Source organism: Malania oleifera, chromosome 4 (assembly GCF_029873635.1).
Source record: "Malania oleifera isolate guangnan ecotype guangnan chromosome 4, ASM2987363v1, whole genome shotgun sequence".
NCBI classification, from domain to species: Eukaryota; Viridiplantae; Streptophyta; class Magnoliopsida; order Santalales; family Ximeniaceae; genus Malania; species Malania oleifera.
The window spans coordinates 115,209,982-115,231,797 of record NC_080420.1 but is presented as its reverse complement, the minus strand read 5'-3'; the positions used below and the strand labels follow the sequence as shown (position 1 = coordinate 115,231,797).

The 21,816-nt window shown below is 37.4% G+C and overlaps 1 protein-coding gene across 4 annotated transcripts in view; it reads right to left on the bottom strand.

The window, feature by feature from the left end:
- LOC131154191 (protein ALWAYS EARLY 2-like) overlaps positions 1-21,816 on the bottom strand; it is a 95,812-nt gene that overhangs the window by 55,306 nt on the left and 18,690 nt on the right. For all 4 annotated transcript variants that reach the window (XM_058106781.1, XM_058106782.1, XM_058106783.1 and 1 more), the window contains exon 5: positions 3,467-3,544. In XM_058106781.1, the coding sequence (XP_057962764.1) occupies positions 3,467-3,544 (78 nt within the window). The remainder of the gene's footprint in view (positions 1-3,466; positions 3,545-21,816) is intronic.

The following is a 21,816-nucleotide window of genomic DNA, read 5'->3' as shown; positions in this document are numbered from 1 at the left end:
AGAAGAGAGAATGTGCCTAAGAGAGAAGTAGGCAAATTTGGGGATGAGAATACAAATGGAGGTGATGGGTTTATATAGGTTAGGAAAAACCACTATTACAACCACTAATCACCTACCTTTGAAAAAATTAGCCCACCATTGAAGACTTCAATGGCAATTGTAGGCTTCTAGAATGAGCCATATTTCAACATTACCTCTTTCACCTCCAAGAATAAAAACTGAACAGCTCTTCCCTTTCTCCCTCAGCCCTTGCTCCAAAAACTTCCCCACCATCCACCTAATTGCCAGCCAACATGGATGCCTTCCCTTATGAGCATTCTGGATCCCCTATCCAACCGAATGGAAGTAGATAAGCCATTGCAACCCAAACAGCTGCCTCCTTTAAGAGTTTAACCAACCAATTTCAAGAGATGTTCTCAAACACGCACAAATAAGGGGTATCCCCCTCCTTATCCATGGTCAGATCAAAGGATTTACCTTCAATCTACACTGAGCGCCTTAACATCTGCTGTTCATGTGGCCATGCTCAATTTTGAACGCTGATGAGAGTCATTTCGTGAAAGACAAAGACACATTCGCACCAGAGCAAAGTTCTCAAATTTCTTTTCTATTGCAAGCGAGAGAGAAGAAGCTTCAAGTTCAAGTGTTCAACCATTCGGCGGAGAAGACGATTCAAACCTTCGAAGAAGCTAAGATCGTTGTCGAATGTCAATGAGGCTAAGATTTCCATGACTAGAGGCCATGAGGGATGTTTGAAGTCTGAGATGACCGCAGCTGGAGGTTGGGAGGAAGGTTGTCGCAAGAGCTTGGGTTTAGGTTGCAAGAGCCCCCTTTCTTTGGTTAATAGATTACTAATGACTAAAAGGAAAATTATAATCTAATAATGCTCAACTTTTAGAAATAAAAATATATGTCATGGAAATATTGATATGAATTTTGGATCACTAGATTTACTGTTTAGAATGAAAGTGTACCATGTCTCACAACATTTGTACCCATTCTGACCCAAATGAATTCGCCACTTTGCCTGACCTATTGGATTTTGACCACCCTGATCTTTCTTTTTTGGGACTAGGGCATTAACCTTATCTAGTAACTATTATCTAAGCATAAAGGAACCAAGCATTTTGCAAATATTAGAGAAATCTCAAACTGTTTTTTCTATTCAGATTGATGGCAATGACTTCATCACTCCTATCTAACGATATAAGATACACTGTTTGAAAACCAACATTGAATGGCTGGATCAACAACATACAAATAAAACAAACAGCTACTTGCCTACTTCCCATTCGCCCAGAGACTATCAAATAAGATTTTTGGGTCCTAGCAAAAAATAAATAAATGATAAAAAAAACTGACCTATTGAAATTCACAAATCAGTAAAATGTGAGGATACAATGGTCAACACCTGTTTTCAGGAAAACAAACTGCAACAAGTTCAGTGAAACTTTTGATGGTGATATGATAGCAAAACCAAGGTATTAGAAGGATATTTGATTTAATGAATAATAAAAACATTGGCGAGAAGGAAGCAGGTGAATGGTTGTTTCATGGAAAAAGGTGGCTATGCAGTGCTTGTAATTGCACTGGCAAAAGTACAAAGCAACTTTCACCATATTAGAAATAGAAACTGTGTAGTGCTAGCGGTGGTCAATACATTGAAAGTTAAGAAATAGACCTGCAACTTGATGGATTGATGACCCTCAACCAACAATCAAGCTTCAGTGATAATTTACATGGAAAGAGATAAGGCTCTTGAGCGTGACAATAGAATTTTTCCAGGGTAGTTGTGAGGAGGTGATCCAAGATGAACATAACATTATGATATATTTTAATGAATTCCATGAGGCAGACTGTTTGTGTAAGAATAAAGTTTCTGCAAGACTGAAGATTTGATAGAGAAGTTGGGAGCAGTGCGAACTTTACTCTCAGTGTTCTCATTCCTAAGAAATTGTGTGTAAGAATGAAGATTTCGTATGTATGCATTAGCTTAGTTACCCATCTACAGAATTTTTGGATGAAGTGTTATTTAAGAGGCCTGCAGATATAATGACAATGGGCCAGAGAGCTTTATCTTGATGTTGCAAGGGTTGACAATGAGGTGATAAATGATGTAAAGAAAACAGGTGGCAGGGGTGTTATAAACTTTATTTTGAGAAAGCCTATGATAACATGTGTCAGGTTTTTCTAGTAGGGTGTTGGAAAAGAATGGTTTTAGGCTGATCTACAGAGAATGGATAAAAGTTGGTCTCTTGTCCAGCATATCTGCAATAGTGAATGCACAAGATTAGTTCAGTGCCTCTGGTTCTTGCGAGTTAAGGCAGGGGACTCATTTTTCTCCTTTTCAGTTTACATTAGCGTTTGACGTATTAAGCAGATTGGTGTCACATGCTAGAGGCTTAGGTGCAGTCAGCGGACATAGAGTAAATAGAGATGAGGGTGCATTTAAGTCAAGCCAGCTAGTGAGCTACTCGAGCTCAAGTCACTCTGTAACTTAACTCACTCAACACAGTTCCATTTTGGGTAGAGCTCAAGCTCTTCAAGAGTCTTGACAAGTCAAATATGAGTTTCTCCATAATACTTTCTAGCATGATCAAGCTTAATTGAGTTTTTTTTAATTGATTTTATGTTGTGCAAGTGATATAATATATATTTTATACATATATTCAATGTTCGATATTTTACACATAGATCTCACGTCATTTTATAACCAAATCAAGTTCAATTGAAACAGGCTCCAGTCTTAAGAACTTGCATGCAAACAAAGCTCGAACTCAACAACTTTACGATTGAATGAGATTCAAGTCAGTAAATACTTTTCTTAACAATGTATTCAAGCTCTATTTAAGCCCACCTAGATCTCGATCTTAAGCTGAAGAAAAATTTCAATAAACAGGCTTGAATAAGGTTAAGCTCAGCTCACATCGACTCGACTCGTTTGCAGTCTTAAGTGACCAATCCTAATAAGGCAATTAGCTAATACATCTGCGTGATGGGCTAAGCTTCCAAATAAGACAAGTGACCAATCATTTACTCATTGTCAGGTTGCTTCCTAGAATTGCTCTAAGTTTTTAACCATTTATGGACAATGTGATGTGCCCACTTGATGTGGGAGATGCAAGATACCTGTTTGATGTGGAAGCAATTTTTGAGTGAAGTTTGGGGCTTCAGTAGGAGTAGGAAAAGGAAGCTACAGCCTACAGGCTAGTTCTAGGATGTTCCTTTGATTGACTTACAAAAGGGATTGAAGGGCATCTCTATCATAAATATTTAGTTGTGGAGAACAGCTTATCCTCCAGCTTTTGTATTTTCTTCCTTTTAAAAATCTTTTTCCTATCATTAAAATAAAGAATAAAAAATACACAATTAACTTGCACCTCTGAAAATACCATCACAGAAGCATTCAAAAACGAACGACTGAATAAATGTAACCAATCATTTCTGGAATCTGATCCAAACATACCAGGACATTATAATGATCAGTCATCATAGCTATCAAGCCAACTACAGAAGCTGTTCCTTCTGGCAGGGACAAGTATGCCTGAAAAGAAGATAAAATAAAATATAATTCACTTCACAATTTGTTAGCTTCGTTTAAAATGCAATACCCCACACCTCAAACTTAAAATGTAGCAAATGACCATAAAATTGCAAAGATATACTAAGTGTTATGGCACATTAGTGTATATGAAATGCCACACAGCATTAACCAAACTACTATACAAAGCTATACAAGAAAAATCAAAAGAACATCTGAATCCGTATACACTAAACAATTGATTAGTAACACGGAGCCCATATTCATAGTTTCAACAAACCAAAAACAGAAAACCAATTATTAAAGGAATTGACAGTAGACTGCTCTAGTACACTTCCCTACTTGAACAACTAAACATTCATAAATAATTCATAAAATACTAGAAACTAGAAAGAGGCCCATATTTCTAAATCTTGAAACAAGCACATTTGAGGAAGCAGTATCTAAAGAACAGTCTCCAAAACACATTTTTTAATTTTGATTTGGGACAAACTTGAGGAAGCACTACTTAGTACCTAGGACAAATTAAGTTTAACTTTGGACAACAGAAAATTTCCAATTTCATTACGCAACAACAACAACAACAAATCAAGCTTTAGTTCCCCCAAGGTGGGTTGGCTATATGACTTCTTTTTCACAAAATTATGCGATAATGGACCATTTCCTTTGACAAATTCAAGACTATTAAATCCTTACTCACTATCTCATTCCAAGTTATTTTAGGCCTACCCTTCCCCTTCTACTGCCCCTCATAGTAACTAACTCAATCTTACTTCATGAAAATTCCTAATATTCGTCCCAAGGAAGAAAAAAAAAATACTTAATTTCATTCACAGCAAAATTCAATCCAAGCAAATTTAACAAGAACTCAAATTAAGTGCCTAGTGCAAATCTCAGGCCCACAACTACCACCAAGTAGTTGTAAAATTTCAAAACCATGCTCTACATCTAAATGGCATTCATCTAGCATTGCTTGCCACCAGTGGTTCAACATATATTTTAGCAATTATCCAGCACCAAGTGAAACAGATGGAATATTAAAGCTCTATCACAAATCCATAAGAATTGACAAAAATGAATGAAATAAAGAGAATTAATATATATATATATATATGTAGAGAATATTACACTACAAGGCAAAGGGGGAAAATACCAAAAAAGTACTGCCGGATAATGTAAATATAGAATAGCAATAGAAAGTTGAGTTCACAATCCAAATTAGTGTTCTTTACAATTCACACAACAAATCAAATATACTGGCAGCACCACAAATGCCAAGAGCAAAATTTGAACAAGAAATCCTGAAAGCATATTTAGCTACTAGTAAAAATTAAAACAATTTCTATATCTCCTTCATCCTCCACAGCCTTATTGCCCTATTACCATTTTGGAAAATACAGCATTATAATGAGCCACCTTTTGCAGATCTTCGAACGAAGAGGTTTATTCAACAGGAAAAGGCATTAAAGGCTAGATAGTTAGATCAATGGGATAACGGATGAGTTATGCATTACTGAAATAGGAAGGAAAGAGTGAATCATCCAAAGATTTTAATGTGAGAGGGCCAATGGTGCCTTTTGTTTGCTCAAGGTCAGATCTTGGATCAACTTCCAAAGAGGGCAATGTGCAGAAGATCAGACTTCTCAGTCATTCAGAATTCTTCAAGACAAGAGGTGAGCGTTTCTTGATTTCGTGGTAAGAAATCAAGAATGCCTTTTAGGATTCCAGAGGCTGTCAATGTGGAAGGGAAGAAGTTTCCATGATTTCCAGGTAGGTTGATGGGAAGTACCAAGGAAGAGCAAGCTAGAGGTGGAGAAGTAAAATCCCTTAAGAATGTAGTAGAGAGGGTGAAACTGAAAATGTCAAACTAGATGGTGGAAAGATGATGCAGAACAGCTGCATAGGATTACTGCCAAGAAAGAATTTGGTAGAGAGAGAGAGAGAGGAGGGAAGGAGGATGAACAGCAGTTCTGTTACAGAACAGCGGCAGATAGGGAGAACTAGAGGAGGAGGAGGAGGAGGAGGAGGAGAAGAAGAAGAAGAAGAAGGGAGAAGGAATAAGACAGGAAGAAGAAGAAGATACAGGTGGGGCAAGGAGAAAATTTTGTTAGAAAAGAAAGGAACCAAAAAAAAGCCTTTACCTTTCAAAAGCTTCAAATCTATAACCTTTCAAAGCTCTCTAAAAAGGCTAAAAGTTAGCATTTTAAAAGCTTTTTATCAAATGTGATGCATAAGAAGGGCTTTGGGGAAGTGCGGATAAATTGGGTAAGAAGGTGCCTTGGCTCTATTAATACTTAAGTGGTTGTTAATGGTCAGCCTACCGACTGGTCTAGGGTTTCTCAGGGGTTAAGACGAGGGGATTCGTAGTGTTTTTTTTTCCGCTTTGGTGGTTAATGGGTTGAGTAGGTTGATTTCACATGATTGGGATCTTGGGTTGATTAGGGGCCTTTTGATTGGGAGGGAGGAGGTGCAGGTGTTATTAGGCCCAAGGTTTCATTAACCTGATCTTAATGATAACAAACTATTTTGCACTAATGGCCTGGTATTTAAGTTGGTTTTTTAACAAGATTTCAAGCCATTAGAGTTGAAGAATTGAGAGAAGATTTGAAGACTTTGCTTGTTGTATTTGTATCATTTTCTCTCAAATTGCATTGAGCAATATCTTGTATATGACAAAGAATATAAAGATTGTCGCACAAAAGCAATTTAACTACGAAAAACAAACAAAATTATCACACTGTTCCAGGCTGCCCTGCCAAGGCGGTCAGTCGGCCAAGGGAGGCAGTCAACAAGTTCAAGCACAACTACCCAGGCAGTCACAATTGACCGACCTAGCCAAAAAGCTTGAGCGATCAACCAGCCCAAGAAAACGGTAAACTCCCTTGAATTTGAAATTTGGGATATTATCCAAAATGGTTACGCTCCCCCAACCATTGAGGAGGATGATAATAGGTGGAGTAATAAGAAAAACCCACGCACCAAATAAAATCTAAAGCTATGAACATTTTGAGACCACAGAGAATTTAATCGCACCATTGGATGTACTTCTACTAAATAAATTTGGCACACACTTCATGTGGTCCATAAGGGAACCTCAACAGTAAAATTATTTAGGATAAATATGCTTGTTACGGAATATGAAAGATTTGAAATACATCAAAATGACAACATTAGTAATATGTTTACAAGGTTTACTAATAACATTAATGCTTTGAAACCTCTTGGCAAGAATTATACTAATTTTGAACTTGTGCAAAGGATACTTAGGTACTTACCAAAAGAGTAGGAGGCTAAGAATACTGCCATCCCTAAATCAAAGAACCTAGATGAACTTCTGCTTAATAAATTATTTGGGTCTCTTCTTGCACATGAGATGGAAACCAAAAGGACGATGTATACAAAAGTTAAGAAGGAAGACACTAGCACTAACCTAAACAAAAGATAAGGAGGAAGATTTTTTTTTGTTTTTTTTTTTTTGATAAGTAATAAGTTTATTGACATCAAAATGAACACCAAATACACAACGAGTGTACATGGGGTAAACAAATCAAAAACAGAAATTACAAGAATCTAGTAACTCAAAAACAGAGGAAAATGATTGGTTTCGCAAAGCAGCCAACCAATCCATCAAAGTTGTAAAGAAAAATGGCTTCAGGTCTGAACTGGATCTTTCCTTATCTTCAAAACACCTACTATTTCTCTCCCTCCAAAGACACCACAATAAACAATGAGGAACTATCAACCAAATAAACCCATTTCGATAACGACCAAATCTGCCTTGCCAACATGCTAAAAGTCCCACTACAGATTGCGGCATAACCCAGCTCACTCCAAACAAATCCAACACCATAACCCACGAGTCCATTGCAACCGGACAATGAATAAAAAGATGATCAACCGTCTCATTATTACACTTGCACATGTAGCACCAATCCAATATCCAAACCTTTCTTTTTCGTAAATTGTCAATCGTTAAGCATTTCCCTAAAGCAGCAGTCCAAATGAAAAAAGCTACTCTAGATGGAATTTTCTGTTTCCAAATACTTTTCCAAGGAAAGCCATAATCTTTGGAGCCCATTAAAATACCATAATAACCTTTAACCAAGAAGCCCTTCTCTCTATCAGATTTCCAGCACATCTTATCCTCACCGAACCCCTTCACCGATGCACCATATATAGTATCCATAAAACCAGTCAGGGCTTCTAATTCCCGAAGATGCATACCCCTAAAGAAACTTACATCCCAAAACAAGACTCCATTATCAAACTTCATAAGCTCAGCCACGCTAGCTTCTTTATCTCGGAAAAATCTACACAAATCAGGATAGCTGACTGAAATAGATGTCTCACCACACCAATGGTCTTGCCAAAATTTCATCGTAGACCCATTTCCAATATCATATAGAACGTGGCTAGAAAAAGAAGGTCATCCCTGACTAATATTTTTCCACAAGCCAACACCATGTGGACCATTAACAGGCCTAGTACACCAACCACCCCATTCACAGCCGTAATTCACCTCTATCACTTGCCTCCAAAAAGCAGCCTTCTCCATCCCAAATCTCCATAACCACTTCCCAAGCAAAGCTTCATTAAACTGTCTTACCTTCCTTATCCCCAAACCACCCGAAGAAAAGGGAGAGCAAACAGTATCCCATTTAACCAAATGGAATTTTGGTTCATCACCAATGCCACCCCATAAAAAATTCCTTTGAAGTTTCTCAATACGGTTAGCCACAGCAGCAGGAATAGGAAATAAAGATAGAAAGTAAGTGGGTAAATTAGATAGAGTGCTTTTAATTCACGTGACTCTACGTCCCTTAGTTAAGTACAAATGTTTCCACACAGCTAACCTTCGTTCTATCTTCTCCAAAATTGAGTTCCATATTGTCTTGTCCTTGAATTTGGCTCCCAAGGAAGACCCAAATATTTCATAGGAAGATTACCTTGTTTACAGCCAAGGACGTGCAAGAATAAGTCAAAATTAAACACCGTATCAGCAGGAACCAACTCTGACTTGCCCAAATTTATCTTTAAACCAGAGACCGCCTCAAACCACGTAAGTATCACACAGAGAAACAAAATCTGATTTAGATCAGCGTCACAAAAAATTAGAGTATCATCCGCAAAGAGAAGATGAGCCACCACCAAAGCTCTTCCCTCTATACGCCCCACACCAAAGCCTGACATGTGACCATCATGGACAGCTTTATCCAACATTCTCCACAGGGCTTCCATAACCAAGACAAACAACAAAGGAGACAATGGGTCACCTTGTCTTAACCCCCTAGAGCTCTCAAAAAACCCACAAGGAATGCCATTTATCAGAATTGAGAAACGAACTGTAGATATACAAAAGAAAATTCACCGCCTCCATTTGGCAAAGAACCCCTGGCACCCCAGTTTTCAATCTACTATCAAGGCATTCATTAGCAATAAGTACAGGATCAAGAATCTGCCTGTTCCTCACAAAAGCATTCTGTGAAGTTGAAATTATATCTTCCATAACCATGCGAATTCTGGTGGCTAAGACCTTAGCAATGATCTTATAACCACCCCCCCTCCCCCCCAACAAAAACAAGACTAATAGGGCGAAAATCCTTTACTTCAATTGCTTCATTTTTTTTAGGAATGAGAGTGATGAAAGTAGCATTCAGGCTTTTCTCAAACTGGCCTTTAGCAAAAAAATGATAGAACACAGCCATAAGGTCAGGTTTGAGAATCCCCCAGCAAGCTTGGAAGAAAGCCATTGTAAATCCATCTGGTCCAAGCAATTTATCACCATTAAAATTTTGTATGACATCAAAAATTTTCTGCCTCCTCAAATGGTCTATCAAGCCAATCTGCATTATCACCAGATATTGGAAATACTAAGACTTCTGGGAATGATCAACTAACTTGTTGCTCAGAGTATAAATTCTTGAAAAAATTGTACTCATCAACGAAAAGTTGAAAAGATTTCTCAAGGTGAAAAAGGATGAAAAAAATGAAGAGTAAATCATATGCTACAAGAGCAAGAAGCCAAAGCATCTTCAAACCAATTGCCTAAAGCTCAAAAAAAAAGGATTTCAATGCTATTTGGGAAGATAGAGACTTCAATTTGGACTCCAACAAAGAAATGGCAAATTTTGCCTCACGAACATTGAGGATAAAGATGAGGTAATCTCCTCAAACGAAAATTTTCTTAATGATTTGCATAACACCTTCAAAATTAGAACTTAGTTGATTTTCTTTGAAAAATGAAACCATTTGGGCTTTTTCAAACTTGTTATTTTTTTATTTAAATTAAAACTTTTTTTACACTTGTGGTAGTTTCCATTAATCTTTGAAAATGGATGTATGTATTCTTGAATGGAAATGTTGTGCAAATTCAAAAATTTAACACCATTCATTGATATGGAAAAAAAAAAAAATTTGTGAAATTTAGATCTATTATTCTTTTTGAGGATAAAAAAAAATTTAGTTGAATGATGATGAGCATGACATTGAAAAATTGAAATTTCATATGTTGAAATGTTTTATTGCTAAATTAAATTTTGAACATATAAGCATTGGTTTAGGGGGAACATGCACAAAATGAATATCATGTCTTCATTGAAAATTTTTGAATAATGATTATTTTGAAAATTGAATATCTTGTTATTAATTTGAGCATATTAAATATATAATAGAAAAAACTAAAGAATGACTTTTTTGTATTATGTTGTGTATAATGACATTGCATACTGCTACTTTTATACATAAAGTCAGGTGCCTATAAATAGAAAGAAATCAGCTCACACTCTATACATTTAATTCTAGGAATTATAGCTAATAAGGCAAGTCTAATTTAGGACACATTAATTGTGATTCTCAGCTTGAATCATCTTCTCAGCACACTCTTCCCTTATCAACTGTTTCGGCCCCTTCATTCACTCTTAGCTTGGCATTTGCTTCAATTGGAGTTCCTGCTGGTTTACTTCCTTCCATCCCAACCTCTTTTAATAGATCAAGAACATATTCCCTTTGAGTGATAAAAAAACCCTGTTTAGATCTGGCAACATCTATTCCCAGAAAATATTTTAGATTTTTTGAGGCCTTTGATCTCAAATTCTCGAGTCATCCTCAGTTTCAGATTTTCCATTTCTTCTTTATCATTCCCTGTAACAATAATATCATCTACATACACGATCAGGACAGCAATCTTGTTACCTGTTAACTGTTTGATGAATAAAGTATGATCACCTTGACTCTGCCTATAACCCATTCCTCTCATGAACCTTGTAAATCTCCCAAACCATGTTCTAGGTGACTGCTTTAGTCCATACAAGGATTTCTAAAGGTGACACATTTTCCCCTTTACATCTTCTCCCATTAGCACTGATAAAATTTCCATGTAGACCTCTTCCTCAAGTTCTCCATGAAGAAATGCATTCTTAACATCATACTGTTTCAGTTCTCAATCCAGTTTTGCTGCTAGAGACAGTAGGATTCTAATTGTATTAATCTTAGCCATTGGAGAAAAAGTTTCAAAGTAATCAACACCTGGAGTTTGAGTATATCCTCTAGCTACTAGGTGTGCTTTGAACCTTTCAACACTTCCATCTGGTTTATACTTTACTACAAATACCCATCTGCAACCAACTACCCTTTTTCCCCTTGGTCGTGTGCACAACTTCCATGTCTGATTCTTTTCTAATGCTCCCAACTCTTCAAATACTGTTTTCCGCCAATTGTTCTGTTGAAGTGCCTCTGTGACATTTTTCGGAATGGAAAGACTTGTTAGGCTAGTAGTGAAAGCTTTAAACACTGGTCCAAGACTCTGATAGGATACATAATTTGATAGTGAATGTTTAGTGCATATTCGAACCCCCTTCCTAATAGCAATAGGCATATCAAGTTCACTGTGTAAATTTAAAGGTGAGTTTGTACCTTCAAATATACTTTCCTCTATTTCATCTAGATCTTGTGAGGAATGAATGGGTTCAAATGTGTATGGTTCTTTGTCAGGTATTGGTAGTGTCTTTCTCCTTCTCTAGTATGACAAAAACACTACTGTTTTTGGCAATCTAGAAGCGTCAGTCTGCTGCAGGTTGTCTGTGGGTTCAGGTTCAGGTTCAGGTTTAGGTTGCGAAGTGTCTGGTGGTAGGATGTCTCCAGGTGCATGTTCAGGTTGCAGGAGATTAGGCCACAGGCCAAGGTGGTCAAGTTGTTCAGGCTGTAGGCCAGGGTGTTCAGGCTGCAGGTGGTCAAGCTGTTCAAGCCGCAAGTTAGAGTGTTCTATGATAGTTTCATATTCTTGCACATCAGTAGGCATAGCAATTGGCATAAAGACTTGATCTAGACCTTGATTAGGACTCCATAACTACTCAAGATTGACCCTATTCTCCCCTTGCTGAGCAAAAAGGAGGTAAAATGGGACCAACTCGTGGAAGGTGACATCTCTACTAATAAATAGCTTATGAGTCTGTGGACGATAACATCTGTACCCTTTGTGAAACATCGAATACCCAAGGAAAATACACTTTGTTGCAGGAGGTTCTAACTTACTGATATTGTTTCACACATTCTGAACAAAGGCAACACACTCAAAAACAGGCAGTGGGAGATCAGAATAGAATTGAACCGTGGGGTGAATAGCTTTGAGTTTATCCAATGGAGATTCCAAGTCTAAAACTCTAGAAGGTAACCTGTTTATAAGAAAGGCAGCAATTAAGGGCGCATCGCCCCAAAAATGCTTAGGAACATTATGATTAAAGAGTAAGCTGCGAGTGACATCTAGAAGGTGCCGGTTGTTTTCTTTCTGCCATACCAATCTGAGGAGAGGTGTGTGCACACAACACATGGTGAATAATGCCTTTTTCGGTAAAGACTGTTTTGAAGTCACTATTGACATATTCTCTACCATGGTCACTATGAAGTATTCTGATTTTTGTGTCAATTTGGATCATGTAAAAATTAACAAACAGTGAAAAAATCTCAGATTTGTCACACATCAGATACACCCACATATGTCTAGTGTGCTCATCTATGAATGTTACAAACCAACAATGACCAAAGACAGAAGATATGTGACTAGGTCCCCACACATCTAAATGAATAACTGAAAAAGGAGTAAATGCTTTATTAGTAATTGAAGAATAAGACACTCGTATCATGTTTAGTTAATTCTCAAGTAGAACAATGAAACTGGGATACATCAAAGGGCTTTATTAGGCTAGGAAACATTTTACTAAGAACAAGAAAACTTGTGGATCGTATTTGCTGTTGGTGCTTGTTGTGCATCTTCATCAAGTACAACCCATTTTCTTCCTCACCTAGACCACTCTTCTGCATTGAGGTCAAATCCTAAAGAAAACAACTAGATTCAGAAAAACACACTAAATTGTTAAGTTGCCTACATAACTTTTGAACAAAGATTAGGTTTGCTTATAGTCGAGGGACATGCAAAACATTGGGTAATGTCAGTTTCCCTCCAAGATGAACTGTTCGTTTTTCCTGTGATGTTGAACCATCCGCAATTTCAACTTTATGGTTACCAGGGCTAGGTTTATATGAGATAAAAACAGAGTTATTTCCTGTCATGTGGTCTGAAGCACCTGAATCAACAATCCATGTGTTACAGCTATTTGAAGTAGTAGAGAGAGCATAGGAAGATTTACCACCCCCTGTGGAGTTAGCAGTCTCGGCACAAATTTCTAGTAACTTCATTAGTTCTGCAAGCTGCTCGTTGGTAAAAGCTGAGTCAATCTCCTCCTATTGTTGAGCACCATCAGCCATATGTGCTTTACTCACCTTTTTACCTTTATCTCTATTAGCTCCTAGTCTTCCATGTATCTCCCAACAAGTGTCAATAGTATGCCTCCATTCATGGCATCGGTTACACCAAAGATTGTCCTTGTCGTCCCCTCTCTTCCTCTTATTTGGAGGTCTACAATCTCTATTGACTGCCACAGCCACAGATTCTCTACTCCGATCCTTAGTCATGGCCTTTCTTCTGCTCTCTTCACTTCGTACCATCGAGAAAGCTTCACTAGGGGAAGGAAAAGGAGTTCTACTAAGCACCATGGAGCACACATTATCAAATTTAGATGGTAAACCAGCCAAGAATTTATATGTCCTACCCTTCTCCCCGTAAGGCGAGTAACTCTAATTGGCACATGAGTATTCTCAAGTTCTAAATTTTGATAATAATCCAATTCCATCCATAATCCCTTTAGAGTACTGAAATAGGAGCTAACATTGGAATCACCATTTTTAGTGTCTCGGATTTGATTCTCCAACTCGTACATTGAACCATCATTACCTCCACCTGAAATTCCTCTTTCACAGCTGCCCATAGATCGCTTGCCTTCTCCATGAATATGTAGCTACGCCCAATGTTTGGCTGCATAGTGTTGATCAGCCAAGCCAACACCTGTGAGTTCTCATCTTCCCATCACCCTGCTGCAGCTTCATCTTCTTTTGGCCACTTCTTAGAGCCATCTAGATATCCCAACTTGCTCTTCCCTCTCATGGTCATCTTAACTTATTGTGCCCAATTGACATAATTGGTGGAATTCAGCTTCTCAAACACCATCAAAAGAGGTTGGATTGATCATGTTGGCTGTTGAATTGCATAGCTGACACAAGATGTTTACTGTCAACAGACATGGTGGTTTGTGAGGTTTCTGGTTGCACGTGGGTAGGGACATGCGGCAGCTAGGGTTTTGCTACACAAGGAGGTGGCAGCTGAACTTCTTTCTCAGCCTGAGAAGGTGGCAGATGAACCTCATGGCTGGACTTCTTTCTTGGCCTGATACGGTGGCAGCTGAACCTCTTTCTCGGCCTTAGTCCATCTGCTCAAGAAGTTGGTGGTGGCTATGGTTTTCCCAGGAATGGAATGTGCGGCTAGGGTTTTTTCAGGACTGTGAGACTAGGGTGTTAAGAATCTTAGGCTATGATACCAAGTAGAAAAAACTAACAAATGACTTTTTGTATTATGTTGTGTACAATGTCATTACATAATGCTTCTTTTATGCATAAAGTTAGGTGCCTATAAATAGAAATAAATCAACTCACACTCGATACAATTAATTCTAGGAAACTATAGCTAATAAGGCAAGTCTAATTTAGAACACACTAATTGTGATTCTTGGCACACTCTATATTTAGAGTTGCTGAAAATGGTAGCTTTCCACATGCGGCAGATCTTCAACATATATCATCATGAAAGTTAAGCATAAAAAATTGAGAATGATTATTTGCTTTCTATTGTTGAGGATATTGAGCATATTGAAGTTTTTTGTTGTCGATAATCATTTTGAGAATATATCTTATTTTTTGACATTGAACATATTAATCCTGTGAAAAATTGAAAACATCATTTACCAAGATTTTTGTGGATATTGAGCTTGTTGAAATATTTTATTGTAGACCATATTGAACATTTTGTTGTTGTAAATTAAGCTTTATTCTATTTGTTAGCCTTAGTGGCCACATAATTATATTTAATGCGTTTTGATGATATTAACCTATTTGTAAATTCAAGTGTATCCTATCTTTGCAGATCACATTAAGTACAGGTACAAGTGACAAATACATGAAGGTTCTGGATCAAAGGCAAAGATCGAACCGAGTAGACGTTCAACTAGGAAAGATCAAACGAACACTCGCTCAGAAGAACTCAAACACATCCTACAAAGTCATAGAGTAATATGGAGTGTTTGAGGTAGGAACTATTGTAACTCTTGCGATTTTGTTTCACGCATGATTACTGAGGAAGAGTTGAGCAAATTGCATATGCACTAGGACATAAAAGTATATAGGATATCACTTAAATGAAAAAATAGTTTTTCATTGTTTCATACTAAAGATTTTTTCAAAGGCAAAATCATGACTTATATGAAAATATCATATACTCAACTTTGATTAAAATGGGACAAGTGTTTAGTGGTCTTAGTATTGTGAACTTTAATATACTTGATTCCGGTTGGGTCAAAACTATTTTTATCTACCTAAAGATTCAAGAAAATCAAGTATATTTTCATAAGGACAAGTTTTAAATCATATTAGGGTTATAATCTTTTACAAACTTGGTCCTGATTGGGTTTAAAACCTCAATTATGCACCTCTCAAATTTCCTAAACACCCTTCGGTATTTGGGACATAACTTTTGCTAGAAAAGTCTAAAAAGGGCGATCTTGGTATCAATGGAAAGCTAAGGAAAAAACCCACAACTTTCATGTTGATTACTTTTTCTGATTTGGGTAATTCGCCAACGATTTGGGACAAATAGTCGACGATTTCAGGCAAAATGTGGCCCAGATGAAACAGTCGATGAATTGGGAAAATTAGTCGATGAATTGGGTCAAATAGTCGACGAATTGGGTCAAATAGTCAACGATTTGCATCGGGATTCAGTCCCCAACGGCTATAAATGGCTAGTTTTCAAAGAAAACAACCCAAACGGCCATAAAATGGCTAGTACTCCATTTTACCTATACATACAAGTCCAAAGACTTGTTTTATACATTGATTTAGTAGTTAATATACCATTCCAAGGCACACCACATTTTAGTTCATATTTCAAGTGCTTAACTCCTCTCTTGCTCCTTAACTTTGTTGTGAATCATTACTTTTGAGAGAGTTGTGTGAGGTTTTGGTTGTATTAATTATCAGCTCATTCAAGGAGCATTTTTTTTGTATTCCATTTTCAAGTTGTAAAAGGTTCTTGGTGAACCGGATCACAAAGGGTTCTTGGTGAACCGGATCGCAAAAGGTTCTTGGTGAACCATGGTTCAAGATTCTTGGTGAGCCGAAATGCAAGGATTCTTGGTGAACCTTGTGGCTCTTGGTGAGCAAAAGGGATTTGTTCCCAATTGTAAAGGCTTCTCCACCGGTGAAGGAGTTTATAGTGGATTGCGGAATCCTTGAGTGTGTCTCAAGACGTGGACGTAGGTTGGGTGCCGAACCACGTTAAACATCGGTGTTAAGCTTCTCTTTCCTATACTCTTTAATTTATATCCTGTGCATGATTTACTTTGTTTATATTGTGATATAATTGCTTGCATCTTGCCAAGTTTTATATTTTGTAGAGAAAAGTAAAAATACGCAAAAGAGTCCATTCACACCCCCCCCCCCCTCTAGACTCTACTCCCGGGCCAACACTATTGATGTGAAAATTAATCATATTAAATATCTTGATGATCATTTTGAAAATATGAAAATCACTGCAAATGAAGTTTGAAAATTTTTTTTTATATTTTTATCCACTACTAAAATAGAGTCATTTTAAGAATCATGGTCCTTGATTATATAATAGTATGTTTTTGAAAATTTTGGAATTATTGAACACATTGGCTTTACATCAAATTTCAAATTTGAAGTGTTTGTCTGTATTTAAGTTCAGAATATCCTTTTGGCAAAATTCATATCCCTCACCTTTTCTTTTGTATTGACAAAGGAGGAGAAATATTTCAAGCATGGAAGGTTTTAAGTTAATTGGATTTTAAAAATTAAAAAAAAAAATGGCTTATGATCAACAACAATTAGTATCAATTTTTTGAAAGATAATATTTATGACCATGCAACACTTGGTATTAATTTTTGTGTCATAATTTTGACCATGCGAAATTCTGAAATTATTTTGAAAATGTAGAGCATATTGGCATATTGATTTTCATTATGAAGAACATTGTGTGGATCAAATTAAGGTGTAATTATGATTGAAATGTTCATTAAAAAAACTTTGTGCTTAAATGGCTATAAACTTAAGTCTCACCCCTCATATTTTGGTTTTAATGATATAAAAAGGAATAGGAAGGGGAGGAGGGGAGGGGAGATGGAGATGAAAAACAGAAACGTATATGTACTTTGAATGATTTATATTTGTTCCTATTTTTGAAATTAGTCATCAATAAAGGGGAGTATGTTAGCCCCAAAGTATCATTAACCTAATTTTTATGATAAAGAACTATTTTGTACTAGTGGCCTTGTGTTTAAGTTGTTTTTTGACAGGATTTCAATCCAACAAAGTTGAAGAATTGAGAGAAGATTTGAAGACTTTATTTGTTGTGTTTGTATCATTTTCTCTCAAATTGTATTTAGTTATATCGTGTATATCTCTATGAATATGAAGGTCATGGCATAAAAATAATTTAACTGAAAATAACAATAAAAATAAAAATGTGAGACTGTTCTAGGCTGCCCTACCAAAGCAGTCAGCCGTCTAGAGGGGGCAGTCAATCAATCCAGGCAAAAATGCAAAAGTGGTCAACCGCACCTAGTAACAAGTTGATCAACCTAGGCAAAAAGCTCGAGTGGTTGACCGACCCAAGAAAGCAATTGATTGGTCTTGCTTTTCAAAGGCTCCAACAATCGATTCTTCTCTCTAGCAGCTAGTGCCTAGTTGACCAGCCTAGGACACAGATTGACCGTTTTGAACAACAAACAGACTCTAATGAGCAAGGAATATAAGAGGACATATCTATATTGAATTTCCAAGCGCTCAAACTCTCTTTTCTCTCTTAATCTCTCTTGTGCCTTAAATTGTGCATTTTTGAGAGAAACATCAAAACTCCTAAGCCATAATCTTGCACATGCTTGGAGAGTTGTTTGTTGAGCTTAACTTGTATATCCTTCCTTATAAGAAATTTATGTTATAACCATTCTTGTATTTGGTTGCATTGTCACCGTATTAAACAAGGAGTATGGTTGCCTTGTCTCATATAAAATAAGGGATATAAATGGCGACTAGTCGCTGTTAAAGCAAGAGTAGTCGAAGCTCGAGGTGGCTAGCCTTGAGAGAGTGGTTGCAGGTGGGGTTAACCAAATCATTATAAAGTGCTTGCATCTCTCTTTCCTAATCTCTTTAATGTAATTGTTTTACATCTGTATTGCTGCTTGATTTGTTTAATTTGTTTTAATTCAGTAATAAAGCATTTAATTTTCATTAAACCCAATTCACCCCCTCCCTTTTATTTCTAGGGTTGCCACTTGGGCCAACAAGTGTCTCCTCTTCACTTTGTTAAAATTTTTTTAGAAGATTTCAGGGCTAAAGATTAACTAGTCTAAAAGCGAGATGGCAAGAATTACTTTTGAGTATGAGTAAAAGTAAGAGAGTTTCATGTGTCAGCGAAACAGCAAACAGCAAAGCAAAAGATTTCTTTCCTTGCTTCAGCCACATTTATTTCCTTATATTTCAAATCATTATTTTGTACAGTTAGAATATATTTAATTTACTTGTATAGGGCTAGAATCATGCTAGACCTTATCTACTTTCCATGTATAGCATTCTTGTAAAGTCTATATATAATATACAGAACTCAAGGCCAATTCATTCGACCATTCACAAAATATTTGACATGGTATTAGAGCCAGCCGACTGCTAGGTTTTTTTTTCCCTTTGATTTTTTGTCTTCTCGGTTTCGTGGCTGTTGTGGTTTTGTTTTCTCTTCTGGAATTTTTCTCTGTTCTTTCAATACTTCTGTGGCTGCGTGGCTGTCGGCACAGCAGGTTTCTGGGTCGCCATTTATTCCTCCAGTTTATGTCCTTGTGATTCTCAGCAAGCAGGCAACAGTTTTCTGTTGCTGTTTGTGACTTTCAGGAAGCAAGCACAGCAGGTTTCTGGTTTGCCACTTATTTCTCTAGTTTTTGTTGTTGTTTGTGACTCTCGGCAAGCAGGCTAGTGATTTCGGCAGGCAGGCACAGCAGATTTCTGGTTTGCCACTTATTTCTCCAGTTTCTGTTGCTGTTTGTGACTCTCGGCAAGCAGGCAACAGCAACTGTTGCTGTTTCTGGCACTTATCTTCTCGGCACAGCAGGTTTTTGGTTCAAGATTTAATTTTAAATGCAGTTTTTTGGTTCAAGATTTAATTTTTTAGTGCAGGGAGGTTCTTGGTTTTTCTTTGTACCTGCGTTGTTTATTTTGGGCTTCTAGATTTTATGGTAGTTTGCTTCTTTCGGCAGTCTCTTTTTTTTTTTTGGGCTTCTCGATTTTCTCCATTATTTAACATGGACTCCGCACCTATGTGTACCAAGTTTACGGGCAACAATTATTCTACGTGGGCTTTTCAGTTTGAACTTTTCCTAAAGGGAAAAGATCTTTGGGGTCATATTGATGGCACGGATTGTGCACCGAATCCTGATAAATCCAAGGAGTCCGCAGCTTGTCCTTCATGGGCTATGATTGATGCTCGGATTATGTTTTGGCTTCTTGACTCAGTTGAGCAACATATTGTCCCCAACTTGCAACCTTATCGCACCACTCAATCCATGTGGACTTATTTAAAAACATTATATCATCAAGATAACGGTGCCAATCGTTTTCAGTTAGAGCATGCGATTGTCATGTTTCAACATGACAATCGTTCCATCCAAGACTATTATTCCAGGTTTCTGACTCTTTGGAATGAATATTCTAATCTGGTTACTGCAGATAGTCATGTGGCTTCTCTTCCCATTATTCAATGTCTTCACGAGACTAGTCGTCGTGATCAGTTTCATATGAAACCTCATCCAGAGTATGAATTTGTTCGCTCGTCTCTGCTAAATCGCTCTCTTGTTCCTTCTTTGGATGTTTGTTTTGGTAAGTTACTTCGTGAAGAACAACGGCTTAGTACTCAAGTTACTCTGGCACAATCTCATGGTAGTTCCGAGTCTGTCCCTGTGGCTTATGCTGCTCAACGGCGAGGACCGCCTGCACATTCTAGCACTTTGCAGTGTTTTTGCTGCAAAGAATTTGGACATATCGTTGCTAATTGTTATAAGAAATTATGCTTTTATTGCAAGAAGAAGGGTCACATTATCAAAGAATGTCGTATCTGCCCGCAGAATTGTCAGGCCCAGGAATTCCAGACTTCTGTTAGTATACCCCCCCACAGTGACTCTTGCGGCCCTTCGCTCTTCTTCAGATGACTTCTCTGTTCCTACACCTCCTCCAGCGAATTACTGCACACCCGAAATGGTGCAACAGATGCTAATTTCAGCATTATCAGCAATGGGACTCCAAGGTAACAATTCTACTAACCACTGGTATGTGGACTCGTGTGCCTCTAATCACATGACGAATAATCCCACTACCTTGTGTCATGTTCAGCCCTAAGCTCGTCAATCTGCTATTCAGACTGCCAATGGCAGTTCTTTGCCAATAGCTGCTCTTGGAGATGCCTCTTCTAAGTTCACTAATGTGTTTCTTGCTCCTCAGCTTTCCACGAATTTTATTTCTGTTGCTCAATTAGTTGATAACAATTGTGCTGTTAATTTTTCTAGTAATGGTTGTGTTGTGCGGGATCAAGTAACGGGGGAGCCAATCGCGAAGGCACCTTAAGTGGGGCGCTTGTTTCCACTACTTTTGCCTGTTATAGCACATTCTCTAGTTTCTCCTATTAAGTCTTTTGCTTGTAATAATGTTTCAGATCTTAGTATGGTGTGGCATCGTAGTTTAGATCATCCCAATACTTAGATCTTATCTCATGTATTGAACTCTGGTTTACTTGGTAATAAAGAACGTTCTTCTTTATCTCTTGAGTGTGCCTCTTGCAAACTTGGTAAAAGCAAAAGTCTTCCCTTCCCTTTGCATGCTAGTAGAGCTTTTCAGTGTTTTGAGCTTATCCATAGTGATGTTTGGGGACCTTCCCCGATTAGTTCACATGAAAATTTTAAATACTATGCGACTTTCATTGATGATCATAGCAGATTTACTTGGGTCTACTTTCTTCGCTCTAAATCTGAGGTTTTTTGTACTTCCACTGAGTTTTTAGCGTATGTTGACAATTAATTTTCTGCTTCTATTAAGACATTACGCACAGATTCTGGTGATGAATATGTGCCTACTGAGTTTCAGGCATTTTTGGCTTCTAAAGGCATTATTCATCAATGTTCATGTCCTGCTACTCCCCAACAGAATGGAGTCGTCGAACAGAAAAATCGTCATCTCCTAGATGTGGTCCGTACTCTCTTGCTGGAATCCTCTGTTCCATCCTTGTTCTGGGTTGAGGCTATGAAAACTACTACTTACTTGACTAATCGTTTACCTTCTCAAGTCCTACTCATGGAGTCTCTTTATTTCCATTTATTTGCTAAGCAACCTAGTTACAATAACCTCCGTACCTTTGGTTATGTATGTTTTGTTCATCTACCTCCTCATGAGCGACATAAATTATATGCTCAATCTATTCGATGTGCATTCTTGGGATACAATGTTTATCAAAAAGGATTTGTTTGCTATGATCCTACATTACATTGTACATGCATTTCTAGGAATATTATTTTCTTTGAAAATCAACATTTCTTTCCTGTGTCCTCTATACCCTCCT